The 21,637-nt window shown below is 49.4% G+C and overlaps 2 protein-coding genes across 3 annotated transcripts in view; one reads left to right on the plus strand and one right to left on the minus strand.

Moving 5' to 3' along the window:
- The window catches only part of LOC116827150 (uncharacterized), a 35,484-nt gene extending 24,101 nt beyond the window's left edge, over positions 1 to 11,383 (plus strand). Inside the window, exons 1-2 of one of the 2 annotated variants that reach the window (XM_075072031.1) lie at positions 7,872 to 8,074; positions 8,760 to 11,383. In XM_075072031.1, coding sequence (XP_074928132.1) covers positions 8,822 to 9,826 — 1,005 coding nt within the window. In that variant the 5' untranslated portion in view covers positions 7,872 to 8,074; positions 8,760 to 8,821 and the 3' untranslated portion in view covers positions 9,827 to 11,383. Of the gene's footprint in view, positions 1 to 7,871; positions 8,075 to 8,759 lie in introns of those variants that run through there. The other variant, XM_075072030.1, reaches the window with a different exon arrangement.
- The window catches only part of LOC116832036 (uncharacterized), a 524,829-nt gene that overhangs the window by 388,633 nt on the left and 114,559 nt on the right, over positions 1 to 21,637 (minus strand). The gene's annotated exons all lie outside the window — the stretch shown is intronic.

Genomic DNA, 21,637 nt, shown 5'->3' on the forward strand with positions numbered 1-21,637 from the left:
GAGGCTGCCTCCCTCTCATTTTATCTCACTAACAAGTCAGTGTTTCTTATTCCTGCATTCTTTATTACTTCATCACACAAATGGGGGGACACTGCAACGGTAGCCCAGGAGGGTTGGGGGAGCAGGGAAGCAACAGGTGCAGTTGTTGCAGGGGAACCCCCTAGAATGGCATGTAGTTCATCATTTCTGCGGGATCTGACATGGAGCAGCTGTGCTCTCTGGTTCTCTAGTACACTTGCCCCATATTCTAGGCAGGACTGACTCTATTTTTAGACACGACATAAAGGAGGGAATGACCCAGGGAGTCATTCCCATTTTTGTCTTTGCGCCCCCAGCCAATCTCAGCCAGGGGCACCCATGACAGCAGCAGACAGTACAGAACAACAGATAACCGTCATCTCATTGCCAATTTACAATGGCACAGCAGATGGTACAGAACAACTGATAATCGTCTCTGCTATCATGCAAAGGCAAATTAATGCTGCTGTGTAGCGCTGCAGTACCGCCTCTGTCAGCAGCATCCAGTACACATACGGTGACAGTGACTAAAGGCAAAACAGGCTCCATGGTTGCCATGCTATGGCATCTGCCAGGGCAATCCCGGGAAAAAGGGCGCAAAATGATTATCTGCCGTTGCTTTCCCGGAGGAAGGAATGAGTGACGACATTTATCCAGAACCACCTGCAACAATGATTTTTGCCCCATCAGGCACTGGGATCTCAACCCGGAATTCCAAGGGGCAGAGGAGACTGCGGGAACTCTGGGATAGCTATGGAATACCTACCCACAGTGCAACACTCCAGAAATTGATGCTAGCCTCGGACCATGGATGCACACAGACGAATTAATGTGCTTAGTGTGGCCGCGTGCACTCCACTTTATACAATCGGTTTTACAAAACCGGTTTATGTAAAATCGTAATAATCCCATAGTGTAGACGTACCCTCTGTTTGGGCCAAAATCACTTTGGAGAAGAAAGCAACTAGAGGTTCCCCTGGGATAGTGCTTGAGGTGTGCTACAGGTCCTCTGGATTTAATCTGGATCTGGAGAGAGACCTCTTAAATGTTTTAATGAAATAAATATTACTGGAAATTGTGTGACTATGGGAGACTTTAATTTCCCAGATATATATTGGAGGACAAGTGCTACTAATAATAGTAGGGCCCAGATTTTCCTGGATGTGACAGCTGACAGATTTCTTCACAAAATAGTCTCTGAACCAACAAGAGATGATGCCATTTTAGATTTGATATTGGTGAGTAATGAGGACCTCATAGAAGAACTAGTTGTAGGGAACAAACTTGGTTTGAGTGATCATGAGCTAATTCAGTTTAAACTAAAGGGAAAGACAAACAAAAATAGTCTGCAACTAGGGTCCTTGATTTCAAAGGGGCTCACTTAAAAAAATTAGGGCAATTAGTTAGGGAACTGGACCGGACTGAGGAATTCAAGGATCTGAATGTGGAAGAGGCTTGGAATTACTTTAAGTCAAAGTTCCAGAAGCTACGTGAAGCCTGCATCCCAAGCAAGGGGACAGTATTCATAGGGAAGGGTTGCAGACCAAGCTGGATGAGCAAGCATCTCAAACAGGTAATGAAGAAAAGCAGAAAGCCTATAAGGAAAGGAAGATGGAAGGGATCAGCAAGTAAAACTACCTCTTGGAGGTCAGAAAGTGTAAGGATAAAGTGAGAGCTGCCAAAAGTCAAGCTGAGTTGGACTTTAAAAAGGGAACTAAAACCAATAGTAAACGGTTATATAACCACATAAATAAGAAGGAAAGAAGAAGTAGGACTGCTAAACACTGATGATGGGATGGAGAGTAAAGATTATCTAGGCCTAGCCCAATACCTAAACAAATACTTTGCCTCAGTTTTAATGAGGCTAATGAAGAGTTTTGAGGTAGTGGCAGGGTGGTCAATGGCAATGAGGAAATGGAGGTAGAGATTACCACATCTGAGATGGAAGTCAAATTCAAACAGCATATTGGGATTAAATTGGGTGGGCCAAAATAATCTCCATCCAAGAATACTGAAGGAACTGGCACACGAAATTGCAAGACCAATAGCAAGGATTTTTAATGAATCTGCAAACTCAGAGGTCAGGCCCTATGACTGGAGAATTGCTAATATAGCTCCTATTTTTAAGAAAGGGAAAAAAAGTGATCCAGGAAACTATAGGCCTGTTAGTTTGACCTCAATTGGATGCAAGGTCTTGGAAAAGATTTTGAAAGAGAAAGTAGTTAAAGACATAGAGGAAGTGGTAACTGGGATAAAATATAACATGGTTTTACGAAAGGTAGATTTCTTTCTTTGAGAAGATAACTGATTTTTTAGACAAAGAAAATGCAATAGATCTAATCTACCTGGATATAGGTAAGGCATTTGATACAGTTCCACATGGGAATTATTAGTTAAATTGGAGAAGATGGGGATTAATATGAGAACTGAAAGGTGGATAAGGAACTAGTTAAAGGGGAGGCTACAGTGAGTCATACTGAAAGGTGACCTGTCAGGCTGGAAGGAAGGGCAACTAGGATGATCCAAAGAAAGGAAAACCTGCCTCATGAGAGGAGACACCAGGAGCTTGGCTTGTTTAGCCTAACCAAAAGCGGGCTGGGGGGAGATATGATTGCTCTCTAGAAATACATCAGAGGGATAAATACCAGGGAGGGAGAGGAGTTTTTTCAGTTAAGCACCACTGTACACATGAACAAATGGATATAAACTAGCCATCAACAAGTTTAGGCTTGAAATTAGGTGAAGGTTTCTAACCATCAGAGGAGGAGTGAAGTTCTGGAACAGCCTTCCAAGGGGACCAGTGGGTGCAAAAACCTAACTGGCTTCAAGACTGAGCTTGATAAGTTTATGGAGGGAATGGTATGATGGGACTACCTACAATGGCATGTAGCCAATCTGCAACTGCTATTAGCAAATATTTCCAAAGGCCAGTGATGGGACATGGGATGAGGAGGGCTCTAAGTTACTACAGAGAATGCTTTCCAAGGTGTCTGGCTGGTGGGTCTTGCCCACAAGCTCAGGATCTAACTGATCGCTATATTTGGGGTCATGAAGGAATTTTCTCCTGAGTCAGATTGGCAAAGACCCTGTGGGGGGTGGGAGGGGATTGCCTTCCTCTGCAGCATGGGGCACAGGTGACATGCAAGTTTAAACTAGTGGAAATGGTGAATTCTCTGTAACCTGAAATCTTTAAACCATGATTTGAGGACTTAAGTAACTCAGCCAGAGATTAGGGGCCTATTATAGGAGTGGGTGAGTGAGTTTCTGTGGCCTGCAATGGGCAGGATGTCAGACTAGATGATCATGATGGTCCCATATGGCCTTAAAGTCTATGAGTGTGTGGGTTTTGTCTGCTAGATTGAAAAGACACATATTGTCAGTTTTCTGTTCCCCATGTAAATAGTTATAGACTGTGAGCAAGTCATCCCCTAAATCTTATCATTGTTAGCTAAACAGCTTGAGCTCTGGGAGTCTTTCACTAAGGAATATTTTCCAATTCTTTAATCTTTCTCCTGGCTTTTCTGCACATCCAGGAGGCTGGAAATTTACATAAAACAAACACAGAGATTATGATGTCATCACCTGCCTTCAGGTGCTGTGGCTTCAAAGAAAACACAACCCATATCCAGGTTGCATATGTGGAAGTGGGAGCTTGCTCTGTGCATGGGACGTGTTCCAGCATTTCAGGGATGTGGCACACAAGTGACTGGCTCTGAGTGTGACGCCTCAGACAATAGGGTATTGTGGTGTGGGGATATCCCAGGGAGGAAACAGACAGAACAAGGGGAGGAGTCTTGTCCACTGTGGCCTGGAACTCTAGTTAGGAGCCTCTGGCATCAGGATTCTTGGGTTGTGAGTATGATTTGAGAGGTGACATCAAACTAGTTGATTTCCTTCTCTGTGCCTCTGTTTCCCTATCTTTAAAAAGGGGCAAAGGATGCTTAGGAGCCTGTGTAGAGCACTATGGGATCGAAAGTGCAGAATAAGCCCCAACTGGTATTGTCAGAGCATATTGGATGGGAGGCTGAGAGGGACAGCCACAGGTCACCATGTAGCAGGCCTCAGGCTAGCAGTCAGAGGGCCTGGCTTCTAATCTGATCAGTACAGTGGTTGTCCACCATGGGTCAGCAGTTGTGGTACCCAGAGCCTCCCAGAGCACAGAGAGTAATCACACAGATTGTATAGAGCACTGGAGAGACTAGGGTCATGAGGGACAGCTGCTGGTACCCCCTAGAGAAGACCTGACAGCACAGCATGGCCGGATGTAACTCAGGCAACATTTGCAGCCTTCACAGGAAACCCTGAACAGAAGCTCCTCCAGTCAACTAGTCCCTATCCCTTGAATCCACAGGAGTCTGGCGAACATGGGTGTGTCAGCATCAGCCTCTCCGGGCCACCAACCCCCACACCATAGACCCCAAATAACCCCCTCCCACATCCCCTACCCCCCCTGCCATAGACCCCAACTAACCCTCTCTCACAGCCCCTAGCCCTCCACCATAGACCCCAAATAGCCCCCTCCCCTAGCTCTTAGCCCCCTGCCACAGACTCCCAAATACTCTCCGACCCTTCTGCCATAGACCTCTTCTCCTTTGATGTCATCTTAGGATGCCCTTGTTGTGTTGATATCTCATGAACAGCTGCCACCCCAAGGAAGCCCAGGGAAGTGTGTATAGAAACACTCAAAGCCCCTTGGTGGGACCAGGTAGCATCAGTCAGCCCTCTTTGACATGGCAGGGACAGAGGCTGGAGTCTGCTCTAATCACTAACAGGCATTGCAGATCTGCCAGGCATAGAGGGCTGGAGAATAGCAAATCATTTGTGAACCACTTCAAGGGGGTGCCTAGAGTCTCAGCGGTCTGCCCAGGAGACCCGGGAAGATCTTGGCGTCACCTGGAGGAGAAAGCGTCTTCGCTGGATTCACAACCCCAGCAGGGGTGGAGGAATAAAGAGCATCAGGGATCAGCTGTTCTGCAGGATCTTCCAGCTGGCCCTGCAGTTCTGGTGGCTGTGCCTGGACAAAGTGGCTGTGCTTGGGTGACTGGGTCGGGGAATGGACTCTCAGCACAGGTGTTGGTGGCCTGCACGGGTGAGATTGCTTTTCCATGGGCCCAGGAAGGCCAGCTGAACCAATAGCCTCTGGGTAGAGAACTATGAAGTGTGCTCCTTAAAAGACCCAAGTCTCGTATGGTTTGGTGAATGGTCCCTAGGATGGATAAGATTTGATGCTGGAGAGGATGCGTAGGAATAAACCTCCTCAAATGTTAATGCTACCTCCTCTGGTGCCCTAGATGCCCTCAGAAAGGGGTTGCCAGCTGCGTAGCAGGGCAGGGGGAGCCAAATGGTACCAGGTAGGAAGATTTAGTATGTGGTAATGAGGACTCCAGACCTAGGAAATGACAGGTGAGCATCACTGAAGGATTCAGAGATATCAGTTCCGGAGCCACAGGGCACTCTCTGGTGCTATGTAGGCAATGCGTCTCGATGGGGTCGGTGCTGTAATGACTGGTGCCATTAGCATCTGTCCCAACAACATAGGCACCAAGTGTGTCAGTACTGAGAGTATCAGTGCCGAGGTGTGGGTGCCAGAAAAGGGCTGGTCAATAGCCAGGTGGGTACCAAGGGAACCCAGTGCACAATGAGTTCTGAAGTGTTGGTACTGGACAAGGCCAGTCAGTGGCTGGGTCAGTACTGAGGACACCGCTGCAGAGTTAGTGCTGAGGTGTCAGCAGAGCACTGAGGATCCAGAGATGAGTCAGAGACATTTGTCTGGTAGGCACTGCAGGAGGTGACCTTGGAGCAACACACCTGCCAAGCCAGGTCAGTACCAGTAGAGGCCTGGATCAAGGAGGCCTCTGCTGCCTCCTCAGCTATCAACAACAGGGGCCATTCAGTGGAGAAGAGGCTTGAGGTCTCGAGGAGGCCTCCTGGCTCAATGGGGTGCTGGCTGAGCTGTTTCTCAGAAGGATGGCCCACTGACACCCCTGATGTTCGGGTCTGAATCCCGCTCTGTGGAATGTGCCAATATGACCTTCTGGGTTCATGTAGAAAAGGAGCAGCAGATGTAGAAGTGGTCTGGATATTCCCTTCCCTGGATAAAAACATCACCTGGAGTGCCCATTGTGAAGTGGCACCAGGCAGACAGCAAGATTTACAGCCTGGGGACTTAGCTGGAAGATCTCAGAGCTGAGAAGCCCCCAGTATGCACAAAAAAAATCCTTAAAATCTCACGCAGGGGGGAGGAGGGGCAACTGTTTGTGTTCTGCCAATGGCATAAAAAAAACACCCTAATTAAACTAACAAAGTCCCTAATTAAGCTAACTTATAAATGCTCTGAAGGACAAAGTGTGCTGGGGATTGGTCTGCTTTGAGCAAGGGGTTGGACTACATGAGGTCCTGAGGTCCCTTCCAACCCTGATATTCTATGATTCTGTGGGGAAGCAGATGGACCCAGTTCAAGTTCTGTCCCATTGCTGAGAGGGTCAGAAAGAACTGAGGGGCAGGTAGACTTGGTCTCCCCTGGACTGGGACCCCCGGGGAACAGCACAGCCCCTGCAGATACTGCTGGCCAAAAGTAATTGCTCTCACCTGCATGTGAATTGAGCATGGAATCCACATGAACAAAAGCCTAGAGAATGACAGGTGGTGCCAGGATAAGGTGCCTTTATCCTGGTGTGATCACTGATGTCTGCACCAAGCCCACACCAGGAGCGCTAATTGCAGGAGAAAAGCCCACCCTCTGCTGACAGTTCAAACAACAGGACACACATGCAGCCTTATGTTTGTGAGTGTGAGTCCCCAAAGGGCTGTGTTTTCCTTCCTTCGTTAGGGTAGGGTGGGAGCTCCTGTACCACTGGCATTGCGCAGCCCAGCTCACACCTGGGGCAGCCAGGAAGTCTTTCTCATGCTACCAGAGCCAGGCTGGCTCCACCAGGAGCCACTGGGCTGGCTGCAGGAGCCAGGGGTGGCGAGTTATATGGGCCCATGGTGCCCATGCTCCAGCAATATTCAAATTTGCTAAACTTAAAGCGTGGAAACATAAATTCTAAATTATAACTTGTTACTCTGTGACCGTGTATTGTGTATAATGTATGTGATGGGGGAAGGGGGCGCAAAATGGAAGTTTCGCCTAGGGCGCAAAATATCCTTGCACCGGCCCTGCTTGCAGACTATTGGTGGACAGTGACAAGAGATGCTCCATTTAATCAATACAAGAGACAAGCCAAGAAGCGCCAAGTAGACATTGAATAGGACTAAACCATGTACATAATAGTTTTTTGCCTTTTGTTTCATAATAAATTTTATTTATATAACCCTTTTGCTGATTTTTAAAGTGTTACATAAACAGGACAGGTGAAATATTATCATGTCAAGCAACCATAAACACATGAAAAGACCTAGGTTTACAATTTATGATTAAAACTCTACTATCTACACAATACACATAGACATAAAATGTAAAAACTTAAATATCTTAGAAACAGTAGCCAATCACTTGTTTGAATTGTCACATTTGAATTCAGCACATCAAAATACATAATAAATACCACATTTTATCTCTGAAGCAGACGACTTCTCAAAAATTGTAGACCAGTGTAGTCGGATGACTGGGATGGACCCTCCTCTCCCAGCACTGTGCACTGGTGTTTGGGTGGCTGCAGAACCGAGTCTCTGAGCCGACACGCCTCCCCTCGTACTGGCTGGAGGAGCCCGTGTGCCTGTGTTTTCTGGCCATAGCCCATGTGAAGCGAGACAGACGGACCCGGCTCTGACTTCGGGCCTGCGGCGTTGCAGGCCGGGGCGATTTCCTCAGCGGTGCCCGCCAGGGGGCGCTGCCGCTTGCTCGGGCGGGCCGGGCGCTCGCTGAGCGCTCTTGGTCCCTCCGGTCAGCGGGCTGGGGCGGAGCTTGCCGGGTTAGCCGCCGCGCTGCCTCCATTAGCTGGGACCCGAAAGCCTGCGTCGAACAGCTGCTGCTTCCCGGCCGGGAGAGCCCGTCCCTAGCTCCTGGGGCAGCCCCGGCCTCTGCCGCCACCAGCCCCTGAGCCGGGGCCTGCAGGTGAGGGGCGAGACCCGGGGGAAGGGCCGGGGCCGGGCAGGAAAGTGACTCTGCACCGACGGCCCCTCCTCGGTGGGAGGGGCTGCGAGTCCCGGAGCTGCTGCCCTCCCTGCCCCGGCTCTGCCCCCCCGAGCACCCGCAGGAGCCGAGCCAGCTCCGCGACAGCGAACACTCCGGGCCGGGGCAGGGACCGAACCCCCAGCCCGAGGGGAGGGGGCAGGAGGGGGACAGGGGCAGCAGGAGCGATCAGTGAGGAGGGAGGTCCCGGCTCGCAGCCCTGCCCAGCCCATTCCCTGCAGCACCCCGGGGCGCACTGACTTTCCTGGGGAGAAGGGGCGGAGCAGGGAGAGGAAAAGCCAGTTCCTGCCTCTGCCTCGTGCCCGCGCTGCTGGGGGGATGCGCTGCCCTGGGGACAGTGTCAGGGGGATCCTCCAAAGTGGCTCCTTCAATTCTTTTCCAGTGTTTGTTTCAGAGATTGTGCCTGTGGAGCCAGGTTAAAAATGTGTCAGTGCTTTGAGTCTGGGTGAGAGGGGCCAGATCTGCACTTTAATGAATTCTAACACGAATTATCAACAAATACTTGCATTGTGGTGCAGCTTTTGCCCTTCCGTCTCTGAGGTACCTTTCTCCCCTCCCCCTTCCCCCCCACCCCCCAAGGAATGACACACACATTCTCTCTCAGCAGGTGAGCACAAGCAGGAAACATCTTCATTCACATGTGCTGGTAAAAAAGCAACTCATGACAAGATGCCTCCCAAGCAATCCAAAGGAAATGTTTCACAGGGACTGAACCAGAAAAAGTCCCTCAAGAATCAGAGGAAGTTGGAGAAGCTACAGAAGAGCTCTCTTGTGCAGAGAGAGAGTAAATCAGCCATCCGTGGGAGAGCTGTGAGGAAGAGCAAAGACACCATTATCTGCCAGAGAACATACACAGAGGAGAAGCCCAACATCTGCATTGAGTGTGGGAAAAGTTTCACCCAGAGCTCAGACCTTATGAACCATCAGAGAACTCACACAGGGGAGAAACCCTATAAATGCATTGACTGTGGGAAGAGCTTCAGCATCAGCTCAAACCTGAGTCGACACCAGAGAACCCACACAGAGGAGAAGCCCTATCCCTGCACTGACTGTGGGAAAAGCTTCACAGACAAGTCCACCCTGACCCAACACCAACGCATCCACACAGGTGAGAAGCCCTATAAATGCATTGACTGTGGGAAGAGCTTCAGCCGCAGCTCCCACCACAAGAGGCATCTGAGGAGCCCTCCAGGGAAGAGGCAGGACAAATGCACCCACTGGGAAAGCGCCACTGTTGGGAAGGTGAAAGAAACTAAAGTGTCTAAGAAGAAAAGCCCAACCATTGAGATCCCCAACACATGTGCCGAGTGCTGGCAAAGCTTCAGCCAGAACTCGGACCTGGTCAAACACATGAGGATCCACACAGGAGAGAAACCCTATGAGTGTCCTGATTGTGGAAAAAGATTCAATGTCAGTTCAAACCTGATCAGACACCAGAGGATCCACACAGGAGAGAAACCCTACACGTGCTCTGACTGTGGGAAAAGCTTCACTGATAAATCCACTCTGACCCAGCACCACCGGATCCACACAGGAGAGAAACCCTACATATGCACATACTGCGGGAAAAGCTTCAGCCGCAGCTCCCACCACAAGAGACATGAGCGAACCCACACTGGGGAAAACCCTGTGTCCTTTCTGCCCTTGTGGCCCTACCCCACCCAGACATACTGAAATGATCCCATTGGTTCTGGGCATGGGAGCTGAGGGCCCAGGAACTAAGTGGGAGATTTTCCAAAGCCCCATCATGATTCAGTAGCACAGTCCCCATCAGCTTCCAATAAGATGTAAGGTCCGCTGTGCTTGCATTACTTCTGGGCATGAGACCTAGGTTCCTAAATCAGTTAGGTGTTGCAGTGCCGCATAGAGTAAAGTCTTGACAACTGTAAGAATTTGGGTCTGAAATCCCACCTAGAATGAAAGGAGCTCTGTGAGGGGTTTTTAGCATTAGAGCATTAGAAAGTAAACTACTCAAATTCCATTAGGATTATTTGTATTGTGGTAGTGCCTAGCAGCCCCAGTCATGGACAAGGAACCACAATGCTAGGTGCTGTACAAACACAGAACAGAAAGATGGTCTCTACCCCACAGAATCAACAGGATCTGGGTGCCTAACTCACTTAGACCCCATGAACATCCACAGTTTCATAGAGTTTAGGGCCAGAGAGGACAATTAGATCATCTAGTCTGACCTCCTGTATATCACAGGCCATGAGTCTCACTCAAATACTGCTATATCAAGCCTAATTACTTTAGTTAAACTAAAATGTTTCAGTGCTTAAAAGGCTAAACTGTTGTGAGCCAGAGTAGAGAACAGGAAAGAGCAAGGGGCCCCTGTGATGGCTGGGAATTGATTAGGTGAGAGATGCTGGGATGATTCCCAGCAGGCAGTTCATACCCCATGCTGTGGAGGAATTCAAAAAACCCCAAGATCTCTGCACCTGGGGGAAAATTCTTACCCAACCCCAAATCTGGTGATCAGTCTGACCCTGGGCAAGTGAGCAAAATCTACCAGTCAGGCATCTAGAAAAACAATTCTCTGAACCACTTCAGAGCATTGGCTTTACCTCATCCTGGGTCTGATGCTTCAGAGAAAGATGAAAAAGAAACCCAGATACATCTGGCCAATGGTGCATTGGAAAAAAAATTCCTGTTCCCTGCAAGGGGAGCGTCTGAAGCCCTGAAGCATGAGATCTGATTATTGTCATTACATAGTACAGCCAGTGTGCAGGGAAGAGTGGGATAAAAAGCCTGTTCTTTGGAACACATCTTTCAGCAGGGAACTACTTCTTAGAAGAATTTATTTGATTTTATGTGATCATTGGCCTGTATGGATGAGTTGAGGTGGACAGTAGAGCCCTGTTTCCAGCCGAGCTGGTGTGTACAACATGATTGGATACCCCAGAACTGGCACTCACTGGTCCCCTTGCACAGTGTCAGCAGGGAAGGCAAGCACTCAGGAAGCTCAGCAGATCTGAACTCCCCTGACTTCAGCAGGAGCTATGAAATCTGGGCTCAGTCTGGGTTTACCTGCACTTCCACTACCTGTGGTGAGGATATGAAGGGGCTGTTGAGCCCGGCTCCTCTCCCCGGCACTGATCCCCATCTCTTGTGCAGTTGGTCAGTTCTGACACAGATCCAGCGGATCTCCTTGTGCTGATAATATTCAGAAAAGGGAGTTTCTCACTCCTACTTTCCTGTGTAAATAGCCCTCCCCCCCTCCCCTCCCCAGCGGATCGTCCTTAGTATGCTGATCAATTATTTCATGAACAGGGAGTTTTCTCACTACCATATCTTTTTCCTTGTGTATAATTAAAGCCTACCTCATGTCAGAACACTCCGCGCAATCTCAGCCTCCTTCCATCCCCATTCCCGTTAACTTTGCTGGCTCTCTGCGCTGGCACCTTGCTGGCAGCCAGTCTGAGGCACATCACCCCAAACTCCAGTTTGTCTTGCTGTCAGAGCTGAACTGATAAGATGCTGGAGCCAGAGAATTGGGGATTCCCACATTCTCCAACTGCAAGCAAACTGCTTTGAGGCAGGTTATATTCCCCTCAGTCCACTCCACCCACCACCCTTCATTACCCTGCTCCCCATATCACACCCCGCCCATTAATTGACGTCTCTGCCTCAGAGTGGGAGCTGGGTGCTGCTGTGGTTCTGTTCCCCTGGCTCTGTCTCTCTGGGCTTCAGAGTTTGTTCCTTCCCCTCCCCTGGAGCTTGGGTCAGTTGAGGGGACGCACAGCTGCACCAGCAGAGTCCCAGAGCCCAGGTTTGCGTGTGAGGCTGCTCAAAGCTGGAGCAGCTGCTCCCAGGGAGGCTGCTGGGCACATGGACACTCCCAGCTGTGGCAGAGCCTCTCTCTGTTGTACATACTACATGTGTAGTTGCCAAGTATGTAAATGCATTAGGCTTTATAGAGAACACATTCTATTAAAAAAGCCTCAGGCGCCTTGGAAAATCCCAGTCTGAGATTCTGGACCATTGTGAGAACAATGAACAGGAATCACCCAAGGACGAGATGTTATGTAAAATATCCCCAGTGGTATTATTTCAGCACTAGCTTGTAGGGAGAGCAGGATGGTCGCAGAGAGCAGCACAGGGGTAGCGTTACCTGTTCAGAACCCTGACTTGTCTGCTCACCTGCTCAGCCTGAATGCTCCCTTCATCTAGGTATTTTTTATTTTGAATAGATGCCATTGATGCTGTTCTAGTGACTGCTCATGCTCTGATTTTTCCTGCTCTGCTGATGGTTGGTTTGTGTCTGTTGCGAGTGCTAACATTTGCCTTTTTTAAAGTATCATTAAATGGGAAACTGACTCTTTTTATCTGCTGTTTCCTGCCCCCATTACCCCCCCCCCCCTGCAGTTGGTTCCTAAAGCCAAGCCCCAGGCCCTAGAATGTCGATTTCCTTAGAAAATAGAGAGGGAGCAGTTAGGCCTTCCCATGTCTAGTGGCCCAGCCAACTGAAGCTTTAATCACACTTTACCTTCATGTGGTAATTTTCTATTGGCTTTTCCTTGCGTTGAGGCTGCAGGTTGAGAGGGGGACAGCTGACATGGGATTCAGCTTGTCTAAGGGAAGGTTCGTTGATTCATAGAGCTTGCGGCCAGAAGGGACCATTAGCTCATTTACTCTGACCTGTCTAAACAGGCCATTAAATATCAGTCATTTAGGACCCAGTATTTTCTCCGCACGAAGGTGCTTAAATAACATAATCAAGTCACCTCTCAATCTTGTTGAGCTAAACAGATTGAGATCTTTTAAGTCTGTCATTATAAGGCATTTTCTCCAGCTGTCCAGTGATTTTTGTATCTCTTGTGCACCCTCTCCAGTTTTTCAGCATTCCTTTTAAAATGTGGGCATCAGAAGTACATGCAGTATTCCAGTGTTGGTCTGAGAGGTAAAATTAACTCCTGACTCTGACTCACTACTTCCCTGTTTATACACCCAAGGATCACTGCACTGGGAGCTCATGTTAGTTGCTTGTCCGCTATAACTCCTAAGCACTTTCCAGAGTCACTGCTTTCCCAGATAGTCTCCTGTTCTGTAGGTCTGGGTTTCATCCCTTGTTCCTAGTTTTATGAGTGCACTGGGCTGTATTAAAACATATTGTGTTTGAATGGGTCCTGTTTAACAAGTGATCCAGATCACACTGCAAGACTGCCCTGTCCTCATTGTCTACCATTCTGCTGGTCTATCTGTCAGCTACATCCTGTATCAGCAGTGATTTTATATTTACTACCAGATCATTGATGAAAATGTTGAATAGTTTTGGGCCTAAATCCCCTCCTTGCTGAATGCCTAGAAAAAAAAACCATTTGATGGTCATTCTCCATTGACTACTTTTTGCGGTCGGGGCGGGGGGGCGGGAGGACTGGTCAGGGAATGTGGTAGAGGGCCTTTCCCATCCAGGGCCTCAATTTCAAGCCAGTTGCTCTGGTTGACTTAGGGGGACAGGACAGAAACATTGAGGCCTTAGAGTACTAGTTCCAGTCAGTGCAAAAGTCAACTTGCAGGTAGCAGATGCTTGGCTGCTCCAGAAAAGCAGCTCTGCTACCATAGTGATAAGTGGGGCACAGAAATGTACACAGACTAGATCAGACCCCTAGGAGTAGGACCTGCCCTACAAGTGGGATTAGAACTGAGAGCAGGTACAGGATTTAAAATAAACCAGGAAATGAGCGACTCCTCTTCAAACGAATGAAATTCCCCCAAGTAAACATGAGGATGAGCTGCCAGGACAAGGACCTACCTCTCAGCCTCCAGACTGCCGCTTCTCTCCTCCTCAATTTTCACCTTAGTCAGCTGATGGTTCCCCTGGGGCTGGGGCCTGGTGCTTTCCTGGCATCTAGCCAGGCTCCTTCAGAGTTTGGGGGCAGGGCAGAGCACAGCTGCACTCCCATCAATTCACAACAGGCATGCTGTCCCTTAAGGACCATAGTTCATGTATATTAAAACAATCCCTAGGCTGCTCTAGCTTATGCTGATGGGGAGCAGATGCAGTTTATGAAGCAAGGAGCCATAACAAGCTCTCTGACAACCCCATCACCTTCCTCTGGCTCTCCAGTGCTGAGTTGGAGCTGGAGAAAATCTGGCTCTTGATATGTAGTTGGGACCTCGGCGTAGGATTGTCCAGCAGGTAGAGCACTCGACTGGCCCTTCAGAGGCTTGGGATTCATTTAATAAAAAGCATAGGGCATATCCTCACTTCACAGTCAGTATGTTGTTTTTTAACTTAGATCATGGTAGCACACAGCAACCTGAAACAATATCAGAGCCCCACAGTGCGTGGACATAGTGACAGATGCCATGTTGCACAACTCTTACAATTTTATTGTGAGTTTTGTCATATTTGGTGATTTCTTAAATCCCCAGCTTCTGGAGTCATGTGAACATGGGAGACACTCAGCTTTCTTTTAAAAAGCTGTCTGGCCCCATGGGTGGAGCAAAAAGCTTGACAACATGACTAAGTCTGCCGAAAAGGTACAAAACCAGAAGGCCAAGAAAAATAGTCCAAAATACTGCTGCTGATTTTTTAAAGTAATATTTTAAACTATTATAGTGATTTTGGGACATCTGATCCATGATTTTTAATGCTTTAATCAAAGGAGGGGGTGGGGAAACTGAGGCACAGAGCAGTGATGTGACTTACCTGAGGTCACACGCCAGGCCACTAGTAGAGCCAGGAAGAGAACCCACCGCCCTGGGCCCATGCCCCAGCCACTAGATCCTTTTGCCTTACTGGAGTGTGTTGCTCTTCTGCCAAAGTATACCAGCTGAGGTTCTGGGTTGCTGCACTTAAGTACTTTCAAAACTATAAACCAATACACAGGCTCTAGCCTTTTCCTGTCCTGCCTCCCTGTGTCCACATGCCCCAGTATGTAAACTAGTCACTGCAGCTCTAGCCTGTCCAGATCACTCCCAGACTGGGCTCTGCTAGGGCGCCTTTCATTCTCCAAGCACCGTGAACATACTAGCTGAGTCAATTCATACAGCCGTGGGTTTGCAGGTGAAGGGCTCCACAGCAGCCACATGGTGGGGATCTCAATCCCCTGCAAGCCGCTACCTGGCTTAGCTGGTGCAGTCTGGCCACCATCTCCCAGGGCTGCAAATGTTGAATAGAACAATACCCAATGGTTTCACCTGCCCATTAAATGCACCATCACTCACTGCTGCTTTGCTGGATCATCTCCCCTGCCAGCATTGCTGTCTGCCCCCTGCCAGACGCTTCCAGGCCAGCCTCCCCGGATGGGCTCAAGCTTGGCACAGGTCCTGGGGCATGGCAGAGCTTCTGTCGAGTGGGTCTGTTCTCAGCAGGGCATCACTCCCACGAGTCTGGAGTCTCTGTGCTGCCACCACGTTGCCATGGGGCTGCCTGCTACTAGCAGTGGTGGAGCTGTGGGGTTGGAACGCTTCTTGGCCCTGTAGGGTGATGGCATGACAAATACCAGCTTTGTCCAAGCTCTCATATGTACTAATGGCCACCTGTCTACTGGGCCAGAGTTAGGGATGAGAAAGAAGGAATAAACCAGGAAAGTCACAAGAGTAACTCAGTGGATGAGGAGAGAGGGGAATTTAGGTTGGTGCCAAATGACTCTTCATCTAACAGCTAGTGGTTGGGAGATGGTTTATATTACAGCAGCAGCTGACAGCCAATAGGCTGGTCTTGGTAGGGCTCCAAACTGGGCGTCAGAAGAGCTGTGTTCAGTTACAGGCTCTGGCACCAGGTCCCTGTGTGCCCTGGGCAAGGCGCTTTGTCTCGCTAGTCTCAATTTCCCAGCTGTGAACAGGGAAACGATCCTTCCTGTGGCTCTTCAGGGCAGGGCCTGTCCATCCATATGTGTCTGTGCAGGGCCAGCACAAGTCACTCTGATGTAATACAAATACAGCATGAAATCACCAATAAGCCTTGCCCCTTGGCTACTGCAGTGTGAGCACTGCTACACAGGCTCAGGGATGGCAATGCAGGGAAATGCAGCACCAGCTTCTTTTGTCATAGCCTGAGTTTTCATCAGAGACCGCACACACACACATCCTGGCCCAACCTGCCCCACCTCAATGTACACTAAGCCATGAAATACCAGCTCAGATTAGGCATGCCCCCAGCCTCCATCAGAAAGGTTCTGAGAAAGCAACACTGAGCTCTCCCCTGCCAGCTAGCTGGGGAGGGGCAAGGCATAGGGCTCAGACTGTATAAACACACCCACTCTGCCTAGGTATCCAGCAGAGAGAGCTGTGTTGCCAAAGTCATCAGCTTTGGCAGGTGTTGGGATACAAATCACTCTAGTCAGGGGGGTAATGGAATCTTCTTATCTTTATTGTATGAGTAAAGGGCAGCAGGACTGTGCTTAGCCTGACCTGAGTGAACTTGCTAAGCAGGGGGCTCAGATGCCAGATATCTGTGGAAGTGGAGGAGGTGGGGATAGGTGTTCCTGGTGGGAGGAGTAGGCCACTTTTCACTGTTCAAAGACACAGCTAATTAGGGCTCTATTAGAAGTCTTGTTTTGTTAAGTGGTCACTAGAGCTGAAACCACTTCTTGTGGGACAGCATTTCTCCCCAGGATGCTTCCCACACACAGAGATAGGTAGATCTTCAAGACTTACTTGAAGAGAGATCACAGTAGAGAAGCAGGTAGCAGCAGAGGGTGATGGTGTGCATCAGCAATGGCTGGTGAAGCAGTGAGCAGCTAACAGGGTGGCCGGCAGAACAGTGATGCCAAAGCAAGTGTTGGACACTAGAGTGAGTAAGGTGCTTTTTCTCTCTCTCTTCCCCCACCCACCTTCAAGTGGGAGGTGAACTCACTCAGGGTATGTCTACACTACGAGATTATTCTGCTTTTACAGAAACCGTTTTTTTAAAACAGAATGTATAAAATCGAGTGCACACGGCCACACTAAGCACATTAATTCGGCAGTGTGCGTCCATGTACTGAGGCTAGTGTCGATTTCCGGAGTATTGCCCAGTGGGTAGCTATCCCATAGCTATCCCATAGGTCCCACAGTCTCCCCAGCCCATTGGCCTTCTGGGTTGAGATCCCAGTGCCTGATGGGGCAAAAAACATTGCTGCGGGTGGTTCTGGGTACGGCCTCCCCCCTCCCCCCATGCAAACAGCAGACAACTGTTTTGCGTTTTTTCCTGGGTGAACTGTGCAGACGCCATAGCACGGCAAGCGTGGAGCATGCTCAGCTCAAGACAGCAGTCATGGATGTTGTAAACACCTCGCACATTCTTGTGCAGTCTATGCTGAACTAGGACTTGCAAAACCAGGCGAGGAGGAGGTGGCTACAGCAGCGCGGCGACGACAGTGATGAGGACATGAACACAGAATTCTCTGAAACCGCGGGCCCCTGCGCTTTGGAGAGCATGCTGGTAATGGGGCAGATTCTAGCCATGGAATACTGATTTTGGGCCCAGGAAACAAGCACAGACTGGTGGGACCGCATAGTGTTGCAGGTGTGGGACGATTCCCAGAGGCTGCGAAACTTTCGCATGCGTAAGGGCATTTTCATGGAACTTTGTGACTTGCTTTCCCCTGCCCTGAAATGCCAGAATACCAAGATGAGAGCAGCCCTCACAGTGAGAAGCAAGTGGCGATAGCCCTCTGGAAGCTTGCAACAATGCCAGACAGCTACCGGTCAGTTGGGGAATCAATTTGGAGTGGGCAAATCTACTGTGGGGGCTGCTGTGATGCAAGTAGCCAAAGCAATCATTAAGCTGCTGCTACGAAAGGTTGTGTGACTCTGGGAAATGTGCAGGTCATAGTGGATGGCTTTGCTGCAATGGGATTCCCTAACTGTGGTGGGCGAATAGATGGAACCATATCCCTATCTTGGCACCGGAGCACCAGGGCACCAGTACATAAACCGCAAGGGGTACTTTTCCATGGTGCTGCAAGCACTGGTGGATCACAAGGGACGTTTTCACCAACATCCATTTCGTGGGATGGCCAGGAAGGTTCATGACGCTCGCATCTTCAGGAAACACTACTCTGTTTAAATGGCTGCAGCAAGGAATTACTTCCAGACCAGAAAATAACAGTTGGGATGTTGAAATGCCTGTAGTTATCCTGGGGGACCCAGCCTACCCCTTGATGCCATGGCTCATGAAGCCATACACAGGCAGCCTGGACAGTAGTCAGGAGTTGTTTCAACTACAGGCTGAGCAAGTGCAGAATGGTGGTAGAATGTGCATTTGGCCGTTTAAAGAGCGCGCTGGCGCACATTACTGACTCGCTCAGACCTCAGCCAAACAAATGTCCCCATTGTTATTGCTGCTTGCTGTGTGCTCCACAATCTCTGTGAGAGTAAGGGGAGACCTTTATGGGGGGTGGGAGGCTGAGGCAAATCACCTGGCCGCTGATTACGCACAGCCAGACACCAGGGTGATTAGAAGAGCACACCAGGAAGCAGTGCGCATCAGAGAGGCTTTGAAAACCAGTTTCATCACGGCCAGGGTACGGTGTGACTGTTGTGTTTGTTTTCCTTGATGAAACCACCCCCCACTTGATTGACTCATTCCCTGTAAGCACCCACCCTCCCCTTCGATTACAGCTTGCTTCCTAAGGAAATAAAGTCACTCTCATTTAAAAATCATGTATTCTTTATTAATTAATTATAAAAAAGAGGGAGAGAATGACAAGGTAGCCCGGGTGGGTTTTGGGAGGAGGATAGAAGGGAAGGAAAAGGCCACTAAAAAAATTTCAAAATAATGACAGCCTTTTGGTTGGGCTGTCCACTGGGGTGGATGGGCGGGTGCACGGAGCCTCCCCCCACGCGTTCTTACATCTGGTGGGTGGGCGAGGAGGCTATGGAACTTGGGAGCTGGGGGAGGGTGGTTATACAGGGCTGCAGCGGCACTCTGTGATCCTGCTGCCGTTCCTGAAGCTCCACCAGACGCCGAGCATGTCAGTTTGATCATCACGCAGCAGCCCCAGAGTTGCATCCCCGACACCTCAGATCTTCCTGCCGCACCTCTCATCTCGAACGTCTCTCGAGCTCTCCCTCACGTTTTCCCTCCTGTCCTCACGGTCACTGGCATCTTTCCTGTACTTTGATACCACGTCCTTCCACTCATTCAGATGAGCTCTTTCATTGTGGGGTCACTTCCATGATTTCTGAGAACATTTCTAGTCTTGTCGTTTTTTTTTCCACCGCCTTATCTGAGATAGCCTTGGGATGGAGGAGGAGACTTGAAAAATTTGCAGCTGCAGGAGGAAGGGAAAAAAGGGAGAGAAGTATTTAAAAAAATAGATACATTTTACAGAACAATGTTATACTTTTCACGGTGAACAACACTATTCACCTTACATAGCACATGTGATCTCACTACAAGGTCGCATTTTGCATCTTAATATTGAGTGCCTGCGGCTTTGGTGTTAGAGATCACAGACGCAGGTCTGGGCAGCAGAATTTGGCTTGCATGCGGCCATGGTAAGCCATTGTCTTTCGGTTCTGCAGCCTTCATTATATCCCAGCGCCCTTCCTTTCCCAAATAGCAAGCAAAGCCTGTTGAGTGCTGCTTCTTTCCTGTTAACGTGCAGCAGCAGAACCACCCCCCTCCATCCAATTCTCTGGGATGATCGCTTTACCCCTCCCCCCACCGCGTGGCTGTATCATGGAAGATCGCTGCTAGCCCCCTCCCCCACATGCATGGCTGGTAGCAGGGAAGATCCCAGCTAGCCAAACACCGGAAAAAGCTCAGCGCCAATCACCCCCTCCTTCCCCCTGCTTGGCTAAATGCAGGGAAGGATTTCTTTTAAGCCACAGGCAAACAGCCCAACCATCTCTCCTGTCCCCCTTAATTAAATTCTGAATTTCAACCAGGTTACCATGAACGATATCACTCTCCTGAGGATAACACAGCGAGAATAAAGAACGGGCTGTTGCTTGAATGCCAGCAAACACCGGGACCATACCAGCTAGGCTTTGTCATGCAAATGTACCAGAAATTACTTGCTACATGCATGGCGTGGTCAAGTGTCCTACCATGGAGGACGGAATAAGCTGCCTGCCCCAGAAACCTTCTGCAAAGGCTTTTGGAGTACCTCCAGGAGAGCTTCATGGAGATGTCCCTGGAGGATTTCCGCTCCATCCCCAGACATGTTAACAGACTTTTCCAGTAACTGTACTGGCCGTGAATGCATCCCAAGTCCTCAGGGCAAATTAATCATTAAAAAAGCTTGCTTTAAACTTGTTTTATTTTTTACAACAAGGTACATCACCAGAGGTCCCTTATCGCCCTTATTACAAAGGTACACTCACCAGGAGGTCTTTTCCATGGCTTCATTGTCTGAGGATAGTGGCTTGGGGAGGGCTGGGAGGGTAATTCGTCAGGCTGAGAAAAAGCTCCTGGCTGTTTGGAGGAGAACGGACTGCTGTGTGCTCTCTGCAAGCTCGTCCTCCTCTTCCTCCTCCTCATCTTCCCCGTCCGCAGAATCCTCAGCATGGCTGAGATTACCACCCACCTCAGAATCCACGGACAGGGGTGGGGTACTGGTGGCGGACCCCCTAGAATTGCATGCAGCTCAGCGTAGAAGCAGCATGTTTGTGGCCCTGCCCCGGACCTTCGCTTTGCTTCTTGGTTTTCTGGTAGGCTTGTCTGAGCTCCTTAACTTTCACACGGCACTGTACTGAGTCCCTGCTGTGGCCTCTCTCCATCATGGCCTTGGAAATTTTTTCAAATGTTTTTTCATTTTGTGTCTTTTGGAACGGAGTTCTGTATAGCACGGAATCCTCTCCCCATATAGCGATCAGATCCGCTAGTACCTCCCGTGCGGTCCATGCTGGAGCTCTTTTTCGATTCTCAGACTGCATAGATACCTGTGCTGATGAGCTCTGCGTGGTCATCTGTGCTGATCAGCTCTCCACACTGGGCAAACAGGAAATGAAATTCAAAAGTTTGCGGGACTTTTCCTGTCTACCTGGCCAGTGCATCCAACTCCAGCTTGCTGTCTAGAGCGGTCACAATGGTGCACTGTGGGATAGCTCCCAGAGGCCAATAACGTCGAATTGCGGCCACACTAACCCTATTCCGAAATGGCAATACTGATTTGAGCGCTACTCCCCTCGTCGGGGAGGAGTACAGATATCGATATTAAGAGCCCTTTATATCGATATAAAGGGCGTCGTTGTGTGGATGGGTGCAGGGTTATTTCGGTTTAACGCTGCTGAATTCAGTATAAACACGTAGTGTAAACTAGGTATCAGATGAACTCTGGGTCTTCACTGACCAAGGACAACCACTGTGAGCAGGGTGTGGTGGAGGCGGCAGGGAAGGGTGCGTTAAAGGAGCTTTTGGTTGTTGAACTCAAGAACCTGAGGTGAAAGACACTGCCCCATGCATTCGGTGGTGGGTGTTTTGGACTTAGGGGGTGAACGCAATCCAGAGAGAGGAGGCAAATGCTAGGGAGATGTTGATAAACCATTGGAAGTGTCTCTATCTCCTGCTCTGAGTGAGCTCACATCTTCCTGTGTCTCCTAATT

Source organism: Chelonoidis abingdonii, chromosome 13, assembly GCF_003597395.2.
Source record: "Chelonoidis abingdonii isolate Lonesome George chromosome 13, CheloAbing_2.0, whole genome shotgun sequence".
In the NCBI taxonomy this organism is placed as follows: domain Eukaryota; kingdom Metazoa; phylum Chordata; order Testudines; family Testudinidae; genus Chelonoidis; species Chelonoidis abingdonii.